Below are 26,145 nucleotides of genomic sequence, written 5' to 3'. Positions count from 1 at the left end.
AAGCTTTTCTTGATGTCCAGTCTGAACTCCCGTGTCTGTTCTGGGGTATAAAGAGCAGACTTCAAGCACAGCCCCTGCTGTGCTGGGACCTTTGGTTCCTGCACATAGAGCGGGAGGTGGTCCCAGCAGCTGAGGCTGAGAAGAGCCCTATGGCAAGGGGGCAGCAGGGGCTCTGGCCACAGCAACAAGAGAAACAGACCTGACCAAACCTTCCGCAGCAGAGATTTTAATGCTAACCACCAAACACATCTGTTCTACCACAAAACATAATGCAATCAACATTCAGCGACCAGCAAGCACAACTGCTCACCTGAAACCACCCCTGTTTGCGGTACATACATTCCCACCCACATTTCCTTACCTTACGTTTCATTTCCTCATCCTCTTCCATCCTGGCACCGCCAGCATCACTGAGGACAGGACTGAGAAGAGGAGATGAACCCTGGCCAGCTGCGTTCAAGTTCACCTGGAACGCCGGGGTCAGGCCCAGGGGACTCTTGAGCACGAGGGCAGCGAGCGGAGCACGTTCCTCTGGGAGCCCTGGGCAGGAGAGAACGAGAAGATGGAGCGGAAAAGGAGAGAAAATGGTTTCGAAGACAGCACATCTAAGACTTTATTAACATTACCCACTATGGTGTAAACCATAATTGCCATCTCGCATTATTTAAGAAAAAAAAAAAAGGCAAAAGAAAAGAGAAAAGAAATAAAAAGGGCGTACATACATCCAAAGACTAAGTGCGTATCTCAAACCAAAACGGAACGTTCCCCGCGACCCATCTGCTGCGTGGCAGCGCGATGAGGACAGACACCGGTACAAGTGCACGTAAGGAAAAGATAAATCGGTTAGCGTCTCAGAAAAAGTGCTCAAATCCCATTGGATTTTGTTGAGTAGCAGAAGGGTTTACAACATAGGATTATACTGCACTAACAAGAATACAGCTTTTCATTTCTTCTTTTCAAAATAAGAATTGGTTTATACCTATGACAAATCATTCCACTATTCTCCACTCCAGAAAAAAATCCAGAAGACAAAGCTCATTAAAAATACATTCAGAAATCAGGGAAGTTTATGAATCCCCTACTGATCTCGAAGGAGAACAATTCTGCAACAGTGAGTATTTACTGGATGGACACAATCTCCTTGCACAACAAAACCTGGGTGAAGCAGGAGTAACATGCGCTGCTTTGCTTTAGATTATTAACTGGCAATCTTTTTATCCATCTTATTTAATTTGTAGGCCTTTTCTGACATACAAGGCACCATCCCAGCCACCTGAAGCGTGTGAGAAGCAGCTGCTCTCCTGTGTCCTGCAGATTCTGCGGGGTTCAGTGAGCAGCTCTGCTTTTTGGGACCAAACGAAGGCAACAGACACTCCAATTTCACTGTGCCCACAAAACTCCTACCTAACCTCATCTATATATATTTTTCTGCTCTTCCCTGTGTTGGACAGTCAAACTCGGGCAGCTCAGGGAGCTGAGCGGGTACCAAGCACTTCAGAACTGCCGCTTTGACCCGGCTGCTCGAACCCTCGGCCGCGCTCCCAGCGCCATCCCTTGTGTGCTATGAGCAGAAAGCAAGGGCTGCATCACACCCACACCAACAGCAAAGCCCAAAGCGCCAACTCATCCATTCCCAGGCTACTTAAAATCATCCCCAAAGGCTTTAAAAAACATAATAGCGACTGGTCCCCATGGACAGGCGTTATGCGGGCAGCGCCGTGGGGTGCAGGGTGCGAGCTGCCATGTCCCCAGGCCCGAGCGGTCGCTCTGGGGCTCGAAAAACCCGCAAAGCCCCGTCAGGGCCGAGCCGAGCGAGCCCGAGCGCAGGATCGCACACGGACAAATGCAGGAAGCAAAACAGTGCTGCGCTCGGTCACCTGGAAGAGATTCAGAGCCTCCGGGCTGCCGGGTTAACTATTAATACACTAGGCACTCTGGAGCGGGTTTTGGTTTCTGTCTGAGCATTCTCTTCATTCCAGCTGCTTTTAATATCAGCACAGGAAAGCAACGTCTGGCATTAGCTTCACCTACAGGGGACAGGAGTTGATTGGAAGTTTGCTTTTACATGTCAGGGATGTTGAAACAACAGCTTAAAAACAAAAAAGCTACAGGCTCACAGGGGTGAGGAGCTTCTTTAAATTCTTGGCGTTTAACACGATGTAGCAACGCATTCCAGAATTTGTCACTTGAATTGCTTCTGGACAGACTGAATGCTCAGATAAAAGGGGAGCAAAAGGTGTATAACTTGCTACAAACTCCACTGCCTGCCTACTTCAACGGAGTTGCTCTGTTTGGGTGGTTCTGTTTTCCCCGGCAGATGACGGTACAAGCGTGTGCTGAAATTCGCCTTGGCATAATCCAACAGTATTTCCTCACTAGAGCAGCGAGACGGGAGCTCCCAGGCTCAGGTCAGACGTACAGCGATTCTCTGTTCTCTGGCAAAGGGAGATCCATGCAACAGAAAACTCCTAATGAGGTAGAAATATTGGTGCAAAGGTGAAGAATGATTTCCTCCGACATCAACCCGCGGTGTGCCAGCCCGGGCAGCCGCATCCTCGCTGCTCTTGGGGAGGAACGTTTCCGTGTCTCAGCATTCTGCGGAAATTTGTTCTCCACAAACATCCCGAATTGGGAAGCGTGGCTGTGAGCAGCGGGCAGGGCTTCCGTGCAACGACATGGCCGTTCGGCGATGGAAACCAGACACGCGGCCTTCTCTACACAGCAAACTCCTGCTCTCACAGCACATGCGAGTGCACTGAAGTCAGTGCAACATCCAAAAGTGTGACAGCTGGGTGGAATATTCCACATACTTAAAGATCTTTAAGAACATCCATACTTCTTAGTTAATTACGCTATGTAGTTATAACCAGCTATCCTTAAGCAAACAAAGCCACGGGTTCAGAAAAGATCAGCATGCATATAATTGGGAAAAACCCAATCAATTCCAAGCGTAGAACCTTGCAAAAGGACGGCAGCTCGCATGAGCACGGCCATGGGCTCAGTGAGGATGCTCACCTTCTCTTCCACAGCGGAATACTGACAAACTGGTTTATTACTGTTTATGCTGCTGCTTCTTTTGTCCAGGTATAAAAATGCAAAAGCCTCTGTCTTGCATATAAAAGTATGAGTTAATACAAGTGTTTGTTCACTCTGGATTTTACTGAAAGGATCTTCACCGTATACAAGTGTGAAGATTCATACTCAAGTTTGAAAATGAAATGCGTTTAAAATATTATAGAAAACCAGCCACAAGTTCGCTATGGGATTACAAAACAACCTTAAGCCAGATGCTGTAGCCATGACCTTACCTTTTATTTTCTTCAAGAGTACTTGATTCCCATCCCTCTCACTGCCATTATTACCGTTAACATGCAAGTGTTTTCTTTCTTTCCTTTTTTATTTCTCAGTACATCTGTTTAGTGACCAATATCCCAGAATCACCTGCCTTGCTAACAGAAATGCAGCACAGCTCTTCTCTACCCTGTGGGGCGTTGTGCAGGGAATACACTCGCAAACTTCAGAGATGTGGGTAGCGAAGGAAAATTTTGGAAAACTATCACCCGACTGAAAAGTCGAGTATCTGAGTTTCAATGGCAGCTTTAATTTCAAAAGTGGCTCTGGGAAGCCCCCAAGATCTCGTTTCTCTGTGTGCACGTCAGCTTTTGCCTTTCCCCGCCACCTCCTCGTCAGTGCTGCCCATCGCTAGAACTGCAAAGCAAAACGCTGTTTCTCTGGGAAAATTTCTGGTCTATGAGAAGCGTTCAGCTCTAGCGGGAAGAGGGAGGTGGCCCAGGTCCGAAACTGGACGCCAATGTCACTGCAGCGTGGGCACGCTCACTGGAAAGGTGACAGTTTGATTTTTAGGTCTGAAATACCCAGCGCAGGATGTGTCACACCTCACATTGCCCAGGTCACTGCCCACTTCTTGTTTCAGGAAAAGAGACACAGCTCATAGCTCTGGGGGCTTCCATCCTAGATTAACACCATTTCAAATGGGGAGAGCTCCCACTAGGCGACTCGGTCAGCTCATTGCAATACAGGTTTTGCTGACTATATTAATATGGATGAGCTTTTACTACAACTCTAAGTAGAAGCAGACTTCATTTGGTTTCCACTTAGATAACAAGCTTAACAGTAAGATAATAAGCTTCTGGCATCACTTCTTAGTTATTTTTCAGAGGGTATTTCCATCCTTCAATCTAAATTCTATCTCTACATAGGCAGCCGGATTTGAGTGCAAAGCGTGACAAAAATAAAAGGGAAGTACTGGCTCTGTACGCTTTACACATGAATGCTTAAAGCAATTCAGAGGCAGACAACAAAACCAGCGTCCCAATAACAAAGAGCATTACTGGATGTAATAAAAGCCATGTCAGCAATTAGACGCCTCATCAGAAGGGAGCGTCCCTTGCAGCTCAGTGGCTGATGCCCTTTAAAGAAGGAACTTCATTATGACTCCTGCTTCAAACAGAGGAGGATCGCTTTGGCTGAGCCCCCGCGGCGGCTGCTGACCCATCGCGTGCACACACCAAATCGCTATTTCTAGAGGGAAAAGTGTTCTGCAAGCTAACGCACTGCAGCTGAAACCCTGCAAGAGCCCCAACCTTCCTTGTTTCCAAATATCACCACTGGTATATTTTTTCCCCTGCAAATCTTCCCTTTAAAATAATGAAGGAGGGTTGGGAGATAGAGGACTTTGAAAAAGCCTACAAAAAACATCTACGAGACTTTAAATTCCAAGATTCGCTTTTCTTTCCTCCCCTGCAACGGGCACAGATGACGTTAAACGTCCAAGCACATCTACAGCAGCTGACACCCCACTGCAAGCACGAGTACCTGGGCAGTTACACCTACACGTGATGCTGCAGGACAGTCCTAACGCTGGTCGTGGTTTTATGGTTACATCCAGCATTCGGAACGACTTTTGCCACCTTCCCCCCTTGTAAAGGTCGCACTATTTGCGGGTGAGAAAGGACATGTCTGTGTTGTTCCAGACCACAGTTTACTTATGAAAGTGCTACTGAGTTCTTTTAAGCAAATGTTTACACGATTCAGGAAGAGAGAATTTACTCACACATTGGTCACAGACTCCTGAAGAAGAACTTTCAACCTAGAAAACATGCAATTGCCTCCGCACCCTATGTTTGCAAAAAAAGGACGGGCTTCAATACAAACAAATACACGGGAGAGAGGTGGAGGGGCGTGCCCGCTTTAAAAGAAAATGTCTCCACAATAAACATAATTCCTACAATAATATTAGAACTTCTAGTCCGTCTGCATCCCAAGCAAAAGGGCTGCGCAAAGCAGGAATGTGAAAAGCACACATGGATATCCTCGCCAGCTGTGCTCTGCTTTCAGCAAAGCGGTACGGGAGGAAAACTGCCTGGAAAAACCTGGTCACAAAAGTCTAAGATGCCCTGGCTACAATAACAAGTGTTTATTCTATCGCAAACACAATGGAATGAAAAATAAAGCTGAAAAGCCCACGTTTTCATTTATATCAAAGTTTTCCTTATTTTATTGCATAAACAATTAAAATTATGAATTAGTACAAATCTATAGGTTCATAACCGGCAATCTGAACAGACACAAAAATATTAAAAATCCCAACATGTAATTCAACAAAACATTTACCGTATAAAAGATGAACGTTCAAGAGAAGCGATTAGGAAATTCCAGCCATCTGTTGTTTTCTTACCGTGACCGTTTCCCGCCCAGAGCAGCGCCCACGGGACGGCACCCGCTCCGAGCACCCGCGGGGCCCCGCGCGCACCGACAAGCGTCCCGTGCTCCTCACCCACGCCGCCCAGCAACAGCAAATTACAGGACTTTGGAAAAATGTATAGCAACACCTTCCCCAGCAACCGGGTTCAATGAACCGCGCTCCAAACTGGAAACCTGCCAAGCTACAGCTCGCCCGGGGTCTCGTCACACCATAGCTGATAAGAAATTAAGTGGATTTCATGACACATTTGGAACCGTAAAGTCTCCCCATATTCATACAGAGAGTGTATATGTACACCCATACATATACACACAGCATTCGTGACAAGCGCCATGCGAGATCTACTGAAAGCTACAGCTAGAAGACTACAATTAAAATTATCTTCTATACTCAATCAATACTGGATAATTATGGCTTAAAACTTTTTGCAAAATGACAATAATGGGAATGACTTACCGAGAGGTTTGCACCAAAAAGCATGAAATTCTGACTTTTATTAGTGTCTCCACAAAACGGTACCCTTATCGAGATGTGCAGCGAAGGACTGCCACCACCAAAACCAAACCAAACCCCAACACCAAACCAAAACCAAGCCACCAACAACAAGAGAACTCCCTTAAACAAAATCACCTACGACCACAATACAAATATACACAGGAAAAAGGAGATCAGTACTTGGTATTACCCAGCAACTCGGAAATTCACTGGAAATTAAAGTGAAAGCTGAGCAGATCAATATATTGCCCTATTCCATGCTAAGATAAAATATAAGTCCTGGGAAATCTACAGCAGGTATTACTTGAATAACGAATGAGCACTTTAAAATTACAAAGTGTACACACAATAGATAACACAGGCTTGTGAAGTTTACCAAAGTTTAACTGGGTGCTGGATGGGGCAGACAATATTCTATGGCCTGTGTTTTGTGCAAATTGAAGAGTTCCAGTAACTGCATACACAAAGATCAAAAATGTTCTGATATATAGTGCCTTACGTTTAATAAACGTGTTTAAGCGTAAGTACGCATATCAGAACTGCGGGCGCAGATGTAATTCCCCACTCAAGACACACATTTCTTAGCGCCTTTTAGTCGCACTGCGACACGCAAGTTGAGTACCGCAAAAGAGCTAAACCCAGCCTAACTCGCTCTGAAAGCCGCTCATCAGGACACCCATCCCGCGGCCGCACGGGTTTGCTCCAGCAGGAGGATGGAACCACTGGTTCTGAGCAAACCCGGGAACCCCTGTGCTTCTCCAGACAGGAAAAACACAGCACTAAAACGTGGACATCAACTAGAATATCAGTACCTATGTATGGCCCCCCAGCCTCCTACAGACAGGGGTGGAAAGCAAATGGGAAAGAATGTACCTGCAGAAGTGACACTGGCAGGGGGAGCAGAGGACAAGGGAAGGTTTACACCTCGGCTTTCATCTGCTCCTACCATCCTGCTTCCATAGCTGCTCCAATGCTGCCTTCTCAAGACGAGCATGCATGGGACACTCAACAAAGATCTTCTGATTTTTCCTACAGAATTTTCCCCCTTTTCACAGCATGTGATTCCTGCAGCAGCTTTTGCCGCTCGGGCTCTGCAAAGGTCTCAGCTCTCACTCTCGGGCGCCTGGCGCCAGTTCCAGCATCCTACGAACACAAAACTTGCGTGCTCAGGAAAAGGAGAAAACAGATATCGGTACCAGGAACTAAGTTTTAGTAGCATCAACACCGAAAAACAACACACCAAACCAAAACAACCAACCAGGATTAACACGGAAAGCTTTGCAGCATCACGGGTACTCGGGCCACAACCACACTGCGCTGAACTTCCCTGCGCTACCCCAAGACAAACGCTGTGGATGGACAGACAGAACTCCCTTCCCTCACCTCCTCCTGCCGCCCAGGGACAGCGGGGGGAGCCAGGGTGTCTGACAAGGCTCTAACGCTCTAAAAGAACTCCCTGCGGAGCACGGAGCCGTCCCCATGCCCTCCAAGGCAAGCTGGTTTTGTCTCCATCTCTATTGGCAAGGGAGGAAATGCCAAAGAATCTTTTCTCACAGCTTTCTTGCTCTACTAAACACTCTACTTGCAAACTAAATTTTCTCCTCTACTGTGCCTATCTTGGAAAGCACAAACAAACCAACAGAGCTAAGTGTGCAACTGGATCATCAGAAGCAATATAGCTTTGAAAATCAGAAAAGCCCAGAAAGAAACCACGGCAGCCCGTGCTATATTAATTAGCAACAGGACCGATACACCGAGCGGGCGCTGGGGCCCACGCAGCAGCACCAAAGCCTCACACCACGGGGCTGGTGGTGCTGAGCAAGTGTCCCCAGTCCTGGCACAGCGGGGGGGTGGGTGACGTGGGGGACCCGTGTTCCTGGTGACACCCGTGACAGCCACCTTCATCCAACCAGCGCCGTGCCTGGGACAAAGCCCCCCAGCCCGTCCTCACCTGTGGCTCCGCACGTCTTGCTCGAAGCTAAAGGACTGGAATCCCAGTCACTCCATTGCTTCCAAAAACAAAAGGGGCATTACATTAAGACTCATTAATTTTTTTTAATCCCTGAGATTTAAAATTCCCAATAAAAGATGGGCATAGCTGCAAAATAAAAGAGAAAACAAACTTCGAAGACGCCTTTTCAAATTAACTGCGTTGCAAGAAAAGATATCAGCAAATCTTCTCTCAGGGGTGTTTATTAAAACACAGGCAGCTTTTTCCTAAGATCTTTTGAAAACCTAGACAATTTTGTTGGATTTATAGCCAGATCAAGCAATTCTGCAAGATTTAGAGAGAATGGTGTGACCGCGGCACAGAGCGTGAAATGGAGGCAGACGCAGTTTTATGTAAATAGTTGAATCCTGATTCTTTCTTTAAAAGATCAAAACCTTCATGTATGTATCTGTCCCTGACTCTACCACCTGTAAGAGTTTGCAGACAGAAGACTTTGCTGTTTTTCATCTTCCTTTTTGACGTTACACGATGTAATTAGCCGTGGGAAGGAAAGCAACCAAACCAACTCAAACTGTGCTTCAAGTACCAGCTCCGCACACGACTCCAGACCTCTCCCGAGAGCCTGTCTAGAAATTCCACGTTACACGTCCACGACAGCATCTCCACAGGTACGAATGAAGTCACACGAGCAGCCAGAACGCGTATTCAGCACAAGGAAAAAGATAAGAATGACATATAGTACTTATAAACAACGCAACAGCAATCAGACCGCTGTACATTCCTGTAGGTCCAAACTGATCCTGTGTTCTAAATGCGCTCTGACTTCCTGTGCCAGTGGCAAAGGTGACAGGTTTCTGATGGGACAACAGCGGTTCCGCTCAGACACAGTGAGCACAACATAAAAGCAAGTGCTTGTAAAAAGTAAACTGGAAGAAACATGCAACCAAAGGAGGTTTTATCTCCTCCTGTTCTGACATACATGGAGAAGAATTCCCTTGAGGTCTTCGTTATCAGAATTTTGAGAAATAATAGTATTTTTTTTAATGTTTGAGTAAAGAATGAAGGTCTTTAAATGATAAATTAAGACCACATTTAAGATATGAGTAATACGGAGCATAAAGTTCTGCTTCGGGCTGTTGCTTGTTCTGAAGGCGCTGGCTGCACCAGGACTGAAAACTGGGCAGCGTGGAACCTGAACCCCAACAGCTGCTGCCCCCAGCACCAGTCTGCATGTATTTCAAATTCTGTGCTCGCACAAAACCAAAATACCCTAAAAAGTGGTATTACGAGCTGAAGCTCCAAATGTCACCCTCCCAGCACATCAGGCTGGCAAAGAGGAAGGGTGGTTCACAACTTTGACTGTTCCAGTTCAATAAATGTTGCTAAATCACATGTGACCAGTTCAGTAACTGGTTTTTCAATTACACTTTCAAATCGCAGATCGAGTCTCACATTGGACCCACCTGATTACTAAACAATTATAAAAGCAGTGAAGCTCTAACTGTTGTCTAGAGTATTCACTCCTCCTAACATTCTCAGAAAGATTACAGTATTTTCCTGAATACTGCTCATATTTTATAGGAAAAGCTAAAGCTATCACCAGGTTTACCACCACCTGCCTTCCACAGATAAAGGCCACTTGTATGAATTAATTTGTAAGCACTTTTACGCAGAACGATTAAATAAAGAAAAAGGTGAGGCAGAATGCGACAGGGATTAAGTGCTTTTATAGTCTATGCATATATTTCCAAACTGCTACAAAGCAGGAGGCACTTTGTTGCTGGGCTGCTGAAGGCACTTGGAAGTCAAAAAATACGATTGTCTTCACAAGAAGTTTTGGTGACCACTATTTTCATTCGATTGTGTATATATTCTCTCTTCTAAACTACCAAGGAGGTTATTTATTCTTCCCCGTATACCACAGACGTGTTGCATAGGACGATATTTTAAAACTTTCCTTCATATCTGATTAGAAGATTTTGGTTTTTTGATTGTGGAAACAAAAAGAGAGAACTCTCAGTGCAGGAAAACAGCTCATTTACTGATGCAGCTGCTTGTTAATAAGCATGTGCAAAAGTGACTTGAGTTCGAGTGCTGGAGAAACAGCATATTGTATGTGACTCTTACAGATACGTGTATAGCCAAACAAATCCTTCAGTATACTGTAATCGGTGATGTCTGCAGGAGCCAGCTGATGATACATCTCTGAAATCAGTGGTTTTTCCTAAATGCAGTATTTTGCAAACATCGTAGCCTATTATAATACATTCAGAATGCACCGTGATGCACATAATGCAGCACCAAAGTTTGGAGGGAAACTGAAGAGATATATGGAAAAAAAAAAATCAGCTATGCTATGTGATTTAAAATCCAGCCACCGGATTAGAGTTTTGTTGTGTAAAGTGATTGCCATCACCCCCTTTTGACTTTCCAGCACAAGAGGGATCCATCACAAAACCCAAGAATCAATTGACATGTGCCTTCTCTGTCCAGTCTTCTTGCGTGAGATTTTTCAAGTTATTCTGAAAGTCAAAAGCAAAGTTTTCACTGGTGGCTTGAGCAAAAGGGTTACTGAAGAAAAGGTTGACGTCCAGCGGCGCGGCGGTTTCGGAGTCCCAGGAGTCGGTGTCGGTGCTGCTGGAGTCCTCGGTGGCGGTGGGCGGGCAGCTCAGCTGCTCCAGCTGGTCGATGATGTCCGTGAACTGGAAGGCCGAGCTGGACTCGGAGCGGACTGAGTAGGCGGGGAAGTTCACCATGGAACTGGCCTCCGAGTGGTTGGCGGAGCTGTACGTGTGCAGGGAGGACGTGCCGTTCAGCGGCAGGTTGTTGAGGGAGCTGCTCTCGGAGCGGTTGTTGATGAGCGAGCTCGTTTCGGAGGGGCTCAGGAGGCTTTGCATTCTGCTCGCTTGCGCCTTCACCTCAAACAGCTCCGAGGTGTCCGACGGTCTCTCGTTGCCGTTGAAATCGCTCCCTCCTTCAAATTCAAACTCATCTTCCATATTCATATCTACGGCTTCAGTTGAGTACCTGTCAGGGCTTGACTGGGAAGAGACTGTATTTTGCTGAAGGGCATCTGTAGTTAAGGCAGGTGACTCTGACACAAGCCTAGAAAAGTCAGAGCCCTTCAACTCTAAACCACTGTACACGTAAGAAAACGCCTCAGAGCCCCCAGCGAAAAAAGAGATTTCTGCTGGGTCGTCATCAATGAATTCCTCTGACACCTGCAACTGGGAATTTGGCAATGTGAAAAGAGGGGCACCCCGACTGCCCTGCTGATGCTCTTGTTCAGCAACGAAACCACCAGTGGTAAAGTCATCCTCATCATTGTCATTTGCACAAAGAGCCACCCTGCTCTCCTTACTGCTCTTCTCTACATCTACATCTAAACCGCAACCACTCTCACCAACAGGACAAGCAGGGTTACAGTTTCCTGCAACACTACCAAACCCAACACCTTGGAGCACAGGAGATCCAGGCTGCTGCGTCGCTTTCCTCTCCGCTTCTTCTGCTGGCACCGCAGTTGATTTTTCTGGAACCCTGGTGTACGTCGTGCGGGGGTCCACAGAGGAAGGGCTGGTTTCTGCAAAGATGGGCCGGACAGGAGCAGGAGCAGCCGATGAGTGAACTGAGTGGAAGGAGGTGGCTGCTGAGGCAGGAGACCCTGGGGCTCTCAAGCCCTCAGGGAATGGGACACTCTAAGAGGAAACACAGTAGAAACACAACAGATAAAATGGTTTTTGTAACACACGAAACCAAATGCACCATCCCGTTCCTGAGGCAGAGGGAATACTTGCTTCAAAAGAGCTCACTTTACAGTAAACAAAACATTGCATACAGAAACAGATCTAGAATCTCTAGTATGAGGCAAGATCTTTTTTTCCTGAATTCTGATAACTGGATGGAAAATTACAGGTATGTATTTTATAGCCTCTGCTGAATAAGCATCCACAAGGGAAAGCAACGCAAAACAATGACTTGCAAAATCCTGTGATGCGTCCTTAACCTCTTGCATGTAAAGCAAGTGCATTCAGAGAAACACTTGCTTCTTGCCATTGACTGCAGCAGACACCTCTACAATGAACTCAGCACTTCCAGAGAAAGCAGATAGGTAGTGCCTGGAGACAAAACTGATCCTGTGAAATAATAACATACTAGAAAGTATGATATTTTCTTTTCACAGTTAAGCTGTGATGTGGAGCATCTCCCGTGTGAGGAAAGGCTGAGGGAGCTGGGGCTCTGGAGCTGGAGAAGAGGAGACTGAGGGGGGACTCATTCCTGGGGATCAATATGGAAAGGGGCAGTGTCAGGAGGATGGAGCCAGGTTCTTCTCAGTGACAACCAGTGATAGGACAAGGGGCAATGGGTGCAAACTGGAACACAGGAGGTTCCACTAAAATATGAGAAGAAACTTGTTCCTGGTGAGGGTGTCAGAGCCTGGCCCAGGCTGCCCAGGGAGGTTGTGGAGTCTCCTTCTCTGCAGACATTCAAACCCGCCTGGACACCTTCCTGTGGAACCTCAGCTGGGTGTTCCTGCTCCATGGGGGATTGCACTGGATGAGCTTTACAGGGCCCTTCCAGCCTCTGACATTCTGGGATTTTGTGTGTGATTCTGTGATACTACTCACAACTATCAAAACTGGTACCACTCACAAACAGAAGAACAGGAGCAAAGGCTGAACAGCGAAAGCGACTCCAGACAAAGGGCTCGCTCTGCCCAGCGCCTCAGGCCGCTGCTGTCCCACCGCACTCACCTGCTTTGGCACATCGGTGTTGGGAGCGCGAGTGGATGTCCTGACTTTGCTGTGCCTCCTGCAGAACGGAGAGCAGCTGTGAGCTTCCAAGACACAAAGCAGCCTTCTCCCTTCCCCACTCGGCCGTTTCCATTCCAGCCGCCAATATAAACAGCTCAAGCTGTATTTTACCATGGTTTCTTAATAACTAGTTCAAGATTTTACAAGTCACAACAGTTGTACATGAGTAGGAAACATATAGAAAATGGAATAAAGCAAGATCCAGATCACTTGTACCACTGAAGGAGAACTCAAGAGCAGCTTGGGGCAGAAGACAAGACTAAATAGTTTAACTTCTTCCTTTGTCGTCAGTATAAACAACTACAAACGAATGGCTTCAAAACTAAAACGAGTTAAGCTGTGAGAATTTTACAACCGACTTACAATTCGGTCAACCATATAATTTCTAGTGCATAAAATTCCATATGCTGCATGCCAAAAAGTGGTATCTCGCATCACACTTGTGCTTAGACTCGTTCTGTGTCAATAATTTACCACAGAATCAATCTTTCCTACAGAAAAAGTGCTCAACTGGAGTTGAAGGCATTAAAAATATTCATTAATAGTAGATTAATGCAAACTTTTAAAATTCCAATAAGTTCCTATAATCTTTCAGAAGAAAGACTACGAGGAGTTTCCCACAGGTTGACGGGATGGTTTCATAGTCAAGTAAGGTTTCATAATGAAAAAGCACATTTTTAATGTATTTCTGGATATGTTTAGAAACGAATGAGTATCTGAGGCCACAGACTGCAGATCCCCCGTTCAACTACGTGCTCTGCCACTGGCACAGCTACAGCGACACCCAGACAAGCCCTCACTCATTTGGGTGAATCTCCGAATCACACTGAGCTTTAGGATGGGTAAGCCACACGTCACCCACGCACATTGAAATGCAATACTAAAACTTTCCTAAGCTTCTTAAATTGCCACAGAATTATATATTTTTTACAATTTAGTTCAGTTACCTTGAATTTGAGGTAGACAAATATCTCAAATATCCGTTTACAGGTAACTGAGCAATCAGGAAATGCCCATGCCTCCAAGCATCATTTAAAATCACTGAAATTTAGGACATATGGACACTGTGAAAGACTCAACTACATTTCCCCTTACGTAATCATTTGTGCTTACCTTTCATACGGGGTTTTCTTCATCCCACTGTCCTTTATATAATCCACCAGTTGCTTCTGTGTTCGGCCACTGTGAATCCACAAAAGCAGAAATGTTACGAAATGCAGTGGATGAGAATGATAGATGGAATGACTTTAGAATACTTCTTCCTTTTGCTCTCATTTCCTAAGAGATAAGAAATTCAGCTTTAATAAATCCGTTGTGTTTCTCCCTACCTGTATCTGAATGATGAGCCTCTGGAGAAGAACACGGCTTTAGCCTTTGGCTTTGGCTGATCAAAGAGCCTAAAGAAGGTGTGATATTCAACACAGATTTTCCAGAAGTTTTTACACTCATCCCTACTTCCCAAAAGAAACTCCAGTGTATCTTGATAAAGGCCCTGGGAACAAAACACAAAAGCTAAGTAGAACAGAAAATGGCAATGAAGGAGAAAAGTACAAACAGGTGCCAACGAAAAGCTGAGCCCCAGGGAGATGCAGTATTTTGATAAGTCAAATGCCACACAGCAATGGAAGTGATTCTGAATGCAGTTTAAATCATTTAATAGCTCCCAAAAATATTTGTTTGCCTTGAAACTGTAAAAATGTGCTTGACTTTAGAAACATGCTTAGTATAGTCTGCCTTAAGAAATATGGATCATAATGTTAGTAATGTGAAAGAAATTAAAACACTTAAGTGAAATGGTAGTGATTTAAAAAAACCATCATTTTTTCCTAATAATTTCTGACGCTTACTTCCTGAGATTTAGATGAGACTGGAAGATCCATGTATGTCAGAGTGCAGTTATCACATGAAACTTGGGAGGGTCTCTCCGTTAGACACGTTACTACACATGCAGACAGCGTGTCCTTGATACACACAACTCTGTTATGTCTAAACATTTTTCCCCCCCATTTTAATACAACCCCATGTTGAATGTAATCTACTCACTCAGCATGGAGGCAACAACAACTTTGATGCTAACTACAATCAAAAACATCTGCAGTAAATCAGCCACACACGAAAAACAACCCTCTTGCTATACAGACGTACAAAAAAGATAAGGCTGTAGCATGATCATCCCACAGTCTCTACAGTTCAGCTCCAACAATACAATCTCAGCCACCTATTCTTTCCTGAGGTGCATCAGGTTGTTCTCACTTGGATCAAGGGAATCTCTAGCTGGTTTTTCATTTGAGCAGCACATATTCAACAAGTTCCTGGAGGAAACAGCCATACAGAGCAACCACTGCTGGTATCAGCAGTGGACTACAGTGCTCCTTTAAGGAGCTACAGCCAAAAGCACCCTCCTAATACGCTTTTACCTAAACAACAGAGATTCACTATTTCAACGCTTAGGCTACTTCGGTTCATTTAGATGACAATGGACCGGAGAGTTCATGAGAGCGTTAACCTCTGTTTATATGCAAGGGAAATATTCAGTGTAACTTTTTCCAGAGTAAAAGTACTGAGACAGGATATAGCAAAGAGGTGTTTTATCTTCTTTTTCTATCCTAACGTCACACACATGTATGCCTATGTCAAGGATGAGGCTGATGCCCAGAATGTAAAAATCTAAGATGACAGACATGGGGCGAGAAAGGAAAGATTTTACTTGAAGGATGCAGCCAAGCCTACCCCACTGAAGCTGCTTTCTCAAATTATAAACTCTAGATTTTTTCATAATCAAATTAAGTATACATATTTTTTCAACACTGACCAGCCTGCTATTGTGATAAAACTTACACAGACCTCTGGGTGGAGTTTAATAAGGAATCTTTTCCTCTTGAAGCTTAGTTTACGGACCTTTGACCAGTTGAAGGTGTTGATTTTCGTATTACCCTGAATTAAAATGATAACAGTTAAAAGCTGGGAAAGGTTTCACAAGTAAGAGCAGCAAACTAAATTTTGTTGTGGGTACAGAGACACGAGCGCACACACCAACCTCTCCAACCCATTCTGTTGCATTTTTATTTCTGGCGACAATATTCCCTTAGACAATTCTATCTTTCGGTACAGGGATAGCTACAAGTGTGCGATGTCTGTCTCTGAGCAGACCTGAGGAAATTCAGGGAGAAGGGAGACAAAACTTGGTCATTCAAAAGACCCAAATGAACTGAAATGATGGAAACCTCAGGGGCTGAGAGGCTACTGGGAAGGACTAAGGGAGCGGAGGCTGCAGAGAAGCTGCCCCGCAGTAACAAAAGAATACGCAAGACCCAAAAGAATGGAAAATGTGCCCAAATGGAAAAAAACTCAGTAAGTCAGCTGCCTGTGTGGTTTGGGGGAAGAAAATACGATCGCGTTCATGAACAGAACTCTGATCATCGAGTCGTCTCCTTAATGCAACAAAAGTAGCAATTCTAATTGGTCCAATCGCTTCAACAAAACAGCACTTCTATACATTAGAAGCAATGCTATCCAAGCAAAAATACACTGTCACATCAAAAGAAAGAAAACTGAGCCAAAATTCCAGGGTTCCAGCCCGTTGCAGGGTTGTACCAAATGAACTGATGATCTCCTCTGCATACACATGTAACCTTCCAACAGACAACAACAAACTTTGTACTTGAGTGTCAAATGGGTTTGGTTCTCTTCTCTCTGCACCAACAATGGCAAACAGCACCAAACAATATTCGGGGGGCTTAAATGACACTGCCTTGACTGCAAAAATGCACTGTGTTTGAAAATCAGAGACACCTGAGGTGTCATCAGAGAGAAAATCACCAGAAGCTCCTGGAGATAAAATGAGAGGCTCACTCCCAAGACACGCTACTAGACAGACAGACAGACAGACGTGCCCAGGCCGCTCTCCTCACCTGGAACACCAGCACGCCCATGTGGGACACAGCCAGGTTGATTTTGGTGCCCTCGCGGTCAGACGCAAGGTGAAATCGGATGCCGTACATCTCCAGTTTCCGAGCAATTTCAAGCACTTGGAAGTCCGATTCAGCAGGAGTTTGACCCCTATAGTGAGGAAGAAAAATAGATAAAGTTTTAAGACCAATCTGATTCTACAATATTGCCAACACAGCAAAGAAACTTACAGCTTAACTCTGGCACTAAGTGAGATTTTTCTGCCTCATTTAGTTGGGCAGTTTCACTCCAAGTATTACATCAAAACTTCTGTATCAGGGGCAGATAACAGACCCAAAATGCATCCCCTAGACAGAGGCACTGAAACAAATGTCAGCTAGTTCAGAACTTTTCCAGTTTAGAAACAATAAATTTGAACAAATCAGAATTTAGTCCACAATGCTTCTCCTTCTGCTCGCTCGTATACACATCAATATTAACCAGATAGAAAGCAAGAGACGAAAGAGCGGCACAGTCAGCATGACAGAAACAAAGCAAACACTGCCCAGAATGCCCCACTTTGGGTGGGTTTCAGGACCGCACTGCAATTCTTCCCCGTGCTGCCCTCCCAGCCCTGCCCGCAGGATTCCTCCCTGCCACGGGATCCACAGGAGGAATTTAAACACGCTTCTGGAAGCATCATCTGCTTTAAATGGCCCTGAAGCCAGGCAAAAGATAAACACACACAGAGCATGTCCTTTTGGAGTCTGCACAGCGTCCGGGTGGGAAATACAGAGGCTGTTCCAGCCTCTGGCACGCACCACTCGCAGATCAGCCTCCATCTGCTTCTTCATAAGTTTGCTGAAGACAAAAACCTGACATCTTGTTTTCCGGCATCTTCTCCCCCCCATTTTCCTCCAGGAGGGGGAGTTCCTTGGATTACAGTGCAGGTTTGGGCTGGCTCTCAAGAACAGAGGGGTGGCCATGGACCCTGCCCAGGACACGCAGGGCAGTGCAGAGACCTCAGGCCACCAAGGCATGCGCTGACCCCAAAACACAGACCACCCTGAAATAAGTAATTTCACAAGCCTTGAAATGACCTACTGAAGCACTGGTACTTGTACTGACGAGGACTCTTCCCTACAAGTCAAACCTGTCTGAGTCAGTTTGGGAATCCCGATGGGGAGTTTAGGACATTCCAAGAAAACGCAGGAGAGTTCTTGCTTCTCAACATGCCCCAATCATGCTGCAAAGTGAAAAAGTCCTTGAGACAAACACAGGCTTGTTGTCTCAGGTAGTGCCTGAACGAAAAACATACTGCAAGACAACACCACCGGTCAATTTTAGGCCTAAGTATGGTCCAGCAGGCCTGGCTGAGACAGGAACCCCTTCTCCGTGTTGACCGCACGAAACACGAGCAGCGCAGGACCCGCTGGGTACTCGGACCCATGAGCTGTATGTACAGTGACCCCCGCGTCCCCACTGAAAACTGTTACAAATAATAGATGTTACGGTGTTGGAACGATAAAGGACTCAGCACTTCGATTCAATGTGAATCACGCAAAGCCATTTATTACAGAAACATGTCTCCTTATATACGCAACTATTCTCTAATCACGAATCCACGCTCCAAGCATGGATTCGCTAAATGAGTATCATGGGCAGTCCACACGCTGCAGCCCCACCGATGATAGGTCCGACGACTCACGCCATGCTGAGGCCCTGTTAATGAAGAAACGCCCCTCTTTCTCACAGCAGATTCTGTTCTCAGCTTCTCGAAGTGGCCTTGAGATTCCTTTGGGCCTGACTAATTCAACAACATCTCCTTCTAACGAAACCCCTCCACATTACGGGACTCCCACGCGAGCGCTGCGTGAGCCACCTCACTAGTGCACTGAATGAACTGCTCCCGCAAGGCACAAGTTCACTGGGATAAACGTAACGCTATAAAGACGACACAGGACAACAATTTATCATTATTCTATTTACAACCAACTAGTGACACCAGATTAGATTCCTACACACACAGGCGAAGATGAATTTTATAAACCCTGTTTTGCAAGGAATGGCCTCCCTTCCATAAATGTGTATTTGATTTCATTTCATTAAAACAGAGGAGAGGTTATTTGTAGCACGAGCTATTCTGGTGTACTGTGCAGTGCCAAACACAACAGCAGTACTAACTAAGTTCTCCTGCTCCCCTTGCTAGGCGTGCACCCTAAAAATCCCACCCCCCACCCACCTGCAGCCGTGCTCTAGATGAAACAACCTTTTTGCTCCATATAGATTTCTCGTAAATATAAATTTATAATATTAAAGTGGATGATTGATTACTTCTTTTGAATTTATCAGAAATGGGGACAATATATCTATAAACCGCATGTAGGAGCCATCTCTAAAATGCAGAGTGCAATGAGGAAACTTTTTAAGTACGCTAACGTTTTTAAATGAAGTTGGTAGAAGAAACAATGCTGCTTTGATTCTTAGCAAAATGCTCCTTAGACTGAAACGCACACATACACAAAAACACACTGAGAAAGTAAAGCCTGAACGCACATATATTTGACGATAGGATTTCAGCAGTTTTCTATTGCCTTATTCATTCTGGAGGGGAAAAAAAGTAACCTAAGCCACTACAACAGGAAATCTGTTTTTTTCCATCTGGAGAAAGCAGGATTGAGGGGACTTCCTGACTTCATAAGTCCAGTCTATAATTCCAACTGTGTCCAAATGTCAGTATTATACGAACATGTATGTATAAATGGATTGCAAAGAACAAACACAGAGGAACAAAAATCCGATTTCAAATGGAAAAAGAAATGCTAAACTGCATAAAGAGTCTTGTAGTCGCATTTCTACCAGTGTTACCAACATGTATTCTAGTTATGTCTAAAAGTTTGAACTGGTGAAGCAAATTTCTCCTCCCCTTACTGAAATGAGTAATGCTGGAAGAAGTGTTTTCATACCGGCTTTAAGTGCTACCAATACGTCGCCCATAGATTCCTTAAGTGCATCAAAATAGCATGGTTCCCCTTCATTAAACACATACAAGAAAAAACACATAGATCATCAATATTAATTTTGGCCACCATTTCCCGCGTCACACTCCGAGCACTGTGTGTAACTCCCACCCACACTAATTCCTGCTGTAATTCCTCCGGGCAGAGCACATTTAAGCATGAAAGCAGCGCTTTGTCTTTTAAAAAGGATGCTGAGGTTGCTGGAGGTTGGGGAGCAGGGCTGGAAGGGAAACAAAAACCAGGGTGAAATGGCAACTAGGAAATCAGAGCTACACAGTCCTGGAAAACCCTCACGAACAGTCCGGTAGAACTGATGCAGAACCACCGAGGCTTGTCCTGCGTTCCGTCAGGCGTGCCCCAAAGCACAGCACAGTAAACCGAAGCAGTGACTGGACGCTGGTTGTCACGCACACCATGTGCTGGCCGGTCCCTCAGGCGCTTGCTGCAGACTAAGCCGCGCACACCGGCCTGAAAACAATCTGCTCTAATTTTGTTCAGCCACTAAGCAGCTCAATCTACTTAGTCTTCGCCAGGTCAATGGACAACACACTATCTATTACAAGCATTCTCTGGTGGAAGCTGCTGTCAGTACAACAGGCTTTAGTGTAAAGGCTCCTGATGTACATCCATCTAGACAAATACTGGTAGGGTGTTAAAATACTCATGTGGCAATTGGGGTGATCGATTCAAAATAAACACTGCTAAATGCTAGTTGATTTACAGAGCATTTAAACCAGTGATTCACATCGAATTCTAAAGATGACATATCAAGACGCCGCATGGGTAGAAATTGTTTAGACTACGTAGCAACCTAAAGCATGGTGGGTGACTTGTGATCTTAGTGTGGTGAAGATTTTATCCGAGACTCATTCACACAAAGCTAATTCTGAAAATAAATATTGCCTACAGCCTCTCCCTTTACAGCATTACTCACGACAGTGCTAGATTCTGTTTCTCTCAAAGGACATACGCTTTATAAATACATATTCTAAGAACCAACTGTAACTGATTTTAAAATCATAACCCCTTTAACAATGTTCTTACTGTTCATTGGTGCTTAATCAAGGCGCTTTTTTCCTCAAATTATATAGTTATATATTATGTTCCATTTATATGAGGAACATATAGCTCTGGATTAGATAGGGGAGCGTGTGTTTTTCTAATTTAAACACAATGTGGTTTTTTTCTAATTTAAACACCATGTGTTTTTCTAATTTAAACACAATTTATGAACAGTCTATTTTCAAAAAGAATTTAAATCACTGACAAGTAGGGTCACAAGTTGTGAAAGGACACAAGGCATAAAAGTAGATGTACATATACCAAAGATTCTGTTTTTTTCCCAAATTATGTATATGTACACACACACAAAAAGAGAAAACAGAGCAACCTGAACAAGGAAATGATGCTACACGTTTCTGAATAGCTGATATGACACAGAAACCCCTGTAAACTGGCCTCTGAGTAAGGGCACTCGAGCTGAGCCGTCCTCCAGAAACAGGATTCTCCTGCAGGCTCTGGTTTTAGAAGGCTCTGTCAAAAGCAATCACCAGTGAAGAAACCATAGCATCAGTCTGCCAAAGGTAAGCAAGGGAACAGTAAGGTCTGCTAAGGAAATAAAAAAATGAAAATAAACTACAAAAATATAAATACGACAAAGAAGGATGACGGGAGAGAGAAGCATTTTGTCCATTGAACCGCACTGTGTGTCACTGGGAAGGAGACAGGGCCCACGGTCCATGTTCCCACCTGCTCTTTGGAACAGAAACAAGGAAAAATGTGTCTGAACTCTGCAAAAACGCGGCACTGTCACAACTCCCACTGCAAACAGAACGGGGGGTCTGGGAAGGGAGAAGAAGTCACAGCTGGGTTTAGGATTGCAGCGCTTCCAAAACAACAGGTCCTTTAACAACGATTTTTCCAAAGGCGTGGGGAGATTTAGAGCCCATGTCCATGGTGCTCGGGTATCACCAACCTTCACCTGGAATCTTTTCTAACCACGCACCTCAGCCTTTCATCTTACCGTGGTTTGAAGATACAGTTCTAAAATATTGTTTTCAAATAGGATTTGCCATCATTTTAACAAAATGGTTCTATTAGATGCAATTCTCATCCAACTAATGAAAAGTATATTTATGAAGCAAGGAATCTTTTCCTGTTCATCTTCCTTTGACTTCTTCCTGGCGGGCAAAAATACAAACTCCCCTTAGTGTAAAGAGTGATTAGAAGTAACTTGTCTGAAAAAAACTCAGATCTAATTAATAGAATGACCAGTCCCTGACTCACTGGGAAGTCACCCACGACCTTCCCATCAAGCAAAGTAAACCCAGAAAATCCCCCGCGAGCAGAAGCCACTCAGAGGGATCCAGGCAGGATGTTAACGACGGGCTGTTCTGTGCAGGGTCTGCATGCACCTATCTCAGAACTACAACATCTCACATCTCATGTTCGAAAGAAATCTCCAGTTTGGAACCACCAGCCTATACTGTATGGTACCACCAAATCCTTTCCTGAAGCCCTCTGTAGCTTTAGATTGTGCGGCGTCTTGCAGCACTAAGTTTCACAATGTTGTTATGGGTTGTATGAAAAGGACATTCCCCCTTTTCCTTTCATTTGCTTTGAAGCTACTGCCTGATCGTTTCACCACTTTTCTTTTGACATGAGAAAAACGATGAAATACTTCTGAGCAATTAATGGTTTTCTCTCAAGGTGAAGAATCCTAGCAAGCATATTAATTTCCTTCAAAATTACCGCAAATTACTTCAAAACAGCATGTAATATGTTCCTTCATCATTTCCACATGCACCTCAAAGGTTCAAAATCAGAAAAAAACATCTGATTTCATTGAGAAGCAACAAAGCTGCAACTCCATCAGTATCAAGAATTTCAGTACTAATAAAAAAGAGTGACCGTAAAACGCACACAGTCAATTATTTAAATGCTCTGGAACTGATTTTCTAATACAGAAGGATATGTATTGTTAGAAAATACATGCCTTAAACACAGCTGCCGCCCTGAAAAATCTCCATTCCGTCTTAAAGTCAGTCAGCAACAATCCCCGAGTCTCCCCATGCAGAGCAAAAGGAAAAGTTAAACTTCTAATACAGTATTTGCATAACAACACATAACCGTGCTTAATATAATGTATGTGTGGATAATCCCAACTAATAAAAGCACTCCAAGCTGCTAAATTCTAACACTTGAGGTCTCAAAAATCACAGAAAAGACAGACCTACCAGGTGAAATCAAACCTTTATCACCATTTTATCAAACACCTCCTCCTGGTTTAAGCTGTCAGCTCTGAACTGCACACGAGGTCAGGACGTGATGGCAGGTAGCACTCTGAAATTTCGCAGTGATATTAACACTGTGTGCTTACAAGCCTAAAAGAACAAAGTTGGGGCAAATACGGATCACGCAGTGCAAACCCTGATCTTCCGGGCAGTGTTTCGGTCATGACAGATCCTCCCTGTAGGTTGGCTTCTCCTTTACAACCACCATGTTCAATCTACTCCAAATCTTGTTACTTACCAAAAAACCCGCTACGCCACTGAGACACACACAAGCCTATGGGGCCAGACGGGATCTGGTGGCACTGAGGCACCTGGTGGAGGTGCTCACCAAGCCACTTTCAACTGTGTATCAGCAACCCCGGCTAACCAGGGAGGTCCCAGTTGACTAGAAGTTGGCAAATGTGACATCCATCTACAAGAAGGGCTGGAAGGAGGATCCAGGGAACTACAGGCCTGTCAGTCTGAGCTCGGTGCCAGGGAAGGTCATGGAACAGATCATCCTGAGTGCCATCATGTGACACATACAAGACAACCAGGTGATCAGGCCCAGTCACTAAGGGTTTGTGAAAGGCAGGTCCTGCTTGACCAACCTGATCTCCTATGACAAGGTGATCCGCTGAGTGGGTGAGGGAAAGGCTGGGGGTGTTGTGTACTTAGACTTCAGTAAAGCCTTTGACACCGTATCCCACAGCATCTCCAGGAGAAGCTGCAGCTCGTGGCCTGGATGGTGTATCTGCAATGGATAAAGAACCGGCTGGATGGCTGAGCCCAAAGAGTTGTGCTGAATGGAGCCAAATCCAGTTGCTGGCTGATCACGAGTGGTGTCCCCAGGGCTCAGTACTGAGGCCGGTTCTGTTTAATCTCTTTATCAATGATCTGGACGAGGGGATCAAGTGCACCTTCAGTAAGTTTAGAGGACACCAAGTTGGACGGGAGTGTTGATCTGCTGGAGGGTATGAAGGCCATACAAAGGGATCTGGACCAGCTGGAACGATGGGCTGAGGACAACTGACTGAGGTTCAACAAGGACAAGTGCCGGGTCCTGCACTTGGGTCACAACAACCCCACGGACGCTGCAGGCCGGGGAGGAGCAGCTGGAAAGTGCCTGGTGGAAAAGGCCCTGGGGGTGTTGGTGACAGCAGCTGAACACGAGCCAGCGTGTGCCCAGGTGGCCAAGAGGTCACCAGCGTCCTGGCTGGGACCAGCACTGGTGTGGCCAGCAGGCCCAGGGCAGTGACCGAACCTGTGCTGGGACCTGGGGAGGCCAAACTGCGAATCCTGGGGGCAGTTTTGGGCCCCTCACGTCAAGAAAGGCCTTGAGGTGCTGGAACGAGTTGAGAGAAGGGAACGGAGCTGGTGAGGGGCTGGAGCACAAGTGTGATGGGAGCAGCTGAGGGACCTGGGGGGTTCAGCTGGAGAACAGGAGCTGAGGGGAGACCTTCTGATCTCTGAACTGCCTGAAAGGAGCTTGGAGCCAGGGGGGTCGGGCTCTGCTCCCCAGGAACAAGCGCCAGGAGCAGAGGAAACGGCCTCAAGTTGCGCCAGGGGAGGCTGAGGTTGAATGTGGGGAACAATTTCTTCCCCAAAGGGCTGTGGGGCATTGGAACAGGCTGCCCAGGGCAGTGCTGGAGTCACCATCCCTGGAGGGTTGGACAGACGGACATGAGGTTCTCAGGGACATGGGGCAGTGTCAGGGGCAGTTATGGTTGGACTCGATGAGCTTGAGAGGCTTTTCCAACCAAAATTATTCTGTGATTTTACAGTGCACACAGGGTAGAACTTCACATTTTAAGAGCAGACACGTTAGACTGTAAAACACACACCCTCACTGTACATCAAATGGACAGATGCAAGCATTTCAGACAATGAAGTTTTTGTTTCTGGACTTCCTGAGTCTGTATTGCAATTGATTTTATTTTTGTGGAAAATAGTTTCTTTGTCCCTAATAAACTTTACTGATTTAAAAAATGATCAGATTCTGATTAAAGTGACTTCTCCCCCACTCCCTCCACCTTTCTCCATCTCCTTTATGCTTAATGAGTACAGAATGAGTACAATGCGACTGATCTATAATTATTTAGACAAAAGGAAGACCTATGCATTTGACGGCAAGCTGAACTTAAACTTGGTAGACTGGAAATTCTGAAGAATGATTTCGCTTAAAACCACTATTATAAGCTCATAGTAGCTTTCTCTGGCCCATTATTTAAGGTGCACTGAAAAATCACTCGAGAAAAACTATTGCCCAACAACTCTGTCTTAACTGTGTAACTACTGCTGCATCCAACTTTGCTTGTTAGATATAAATGGTGTTTAACTTACACAATCTCCATCTCATGCTATTGCACAGTGTGCTCAGCCTCTACCGAGCGAGTGCACCTGCTCCCAGGAGTAAACGTTAGGGGTGTACATTCATCCTCACTTACACATGCTTCCTGTGGAACTCCAGAATCTTTCCTTCAATTCTTTCCTGGTTTGGCAAATACTGGTTTGTTTTAAGGTGTTCTCGATCCTCTGATTCATCAAAATCCCCTATTTCAGCTATTACAGAAAAGAAAACAACGTTAGAATAGGAAGAACCAAAGGAAAAGGAACAATGACAGAAAATACTTGGTAAGGAATCACAGAGACCCCAAGAGCCAGAATGTGTTTTCCTTTAAGTGCTTCAAATCGGTGCATTACGCTTTCTATCCAGCTTCATTTTACAAACCACTCATGTTTATTCCAAGTAGACTTCCTGGGGATTATAGCACTACTGGAACATCATTTGGAAAACTGAGTCTTTACAGTCAAAGACAGGAGACTTGTGTGGCAGGGCCATGAGGTGGCCTCATCCAGGGTGTCAAACTCATTTTCACGGGGACACATCAGCCTCGCCATTGCCTTCAAAGGGCCGAATCTCATTTTAGGACAGTATAAACGTAGGAGTAGTTATAAATATTCCTTTCTTACAGATACCTCA

At 45.1% G+C, this 26,145-nt stretch overlaps 1 protein-coding gene across 6 annotated transcripts in view; it reads right to left on the bottom strand.

The window, feature by feature from the left end:
* Window positions 1–26,145, bottom strand: part of FARP2 (FERM, ARH/RhoGEF and pleckstrin domain protein 2) — an 80,266-nt gene that overhangs the window by 23,820 nt on the left and 30,301 nt on the right. For 5 of the 6 annotated variants that reach the window (XM_071812334.1, XM_071812335.1, XM_071812336.1 and 2 more), the window contains exons 7-14: window positions 25,610–25,724; window positions 16,894–17,041; window positions 15,821–15,916; window positions 14,311–14,474; window positions 14,096–14,164; window positions 12,923–12,980; window positions 11,626–11,866; window positions 362–540 (exon numbers count right to left, since the gene is read on the bottom strand). In XM_071812334.1, the coding sequence (XP_071668435.1) occupies window positions 362–540; window positions 11,626–11,866; window positions 12,923–12,980; window positions 14,096–14,164; window positions 14,311–14,474; window positions 15,821–15,916; window positions 16,894–17,041; window positions 25,610–25,724 (1,070 nt within the window). The remainder of the gene's footprint in view (window positions 1–361; window positions 541–11,625; window positions 11,867–12,922; window positions 12,981–14,095; window positions 14,165–14,310; window positions 14,475–15,820; window positions 15,917–16,893; window positions 17,042–25,609; window positions 25,725–26,145) is intronic. The other variant, XM_065844099.2, reaches the window with a different exon arrangement.

The sequence above is a fragment of the Patagioenas fasciata genome, chromosome 9 (genome assembly GCF_037038585.1).
Source record: "Patagioenas fasciata isolate bPatFas1 chromosome 9, bPatFas1.hap1, whole genome shotgun sequence".
NCBI classification, from domain to species: Eukaryota; Metazoa; Chordata; class Aves; order Columbiformes; family Columbidae; genus Patagioenas; species Patagioenas fasciata.
The sequence above is the reverse complement of the archived record's forward strand: the minus strand, read 5'-3'. Positions and strand labels throughout refer to the sequence as shown.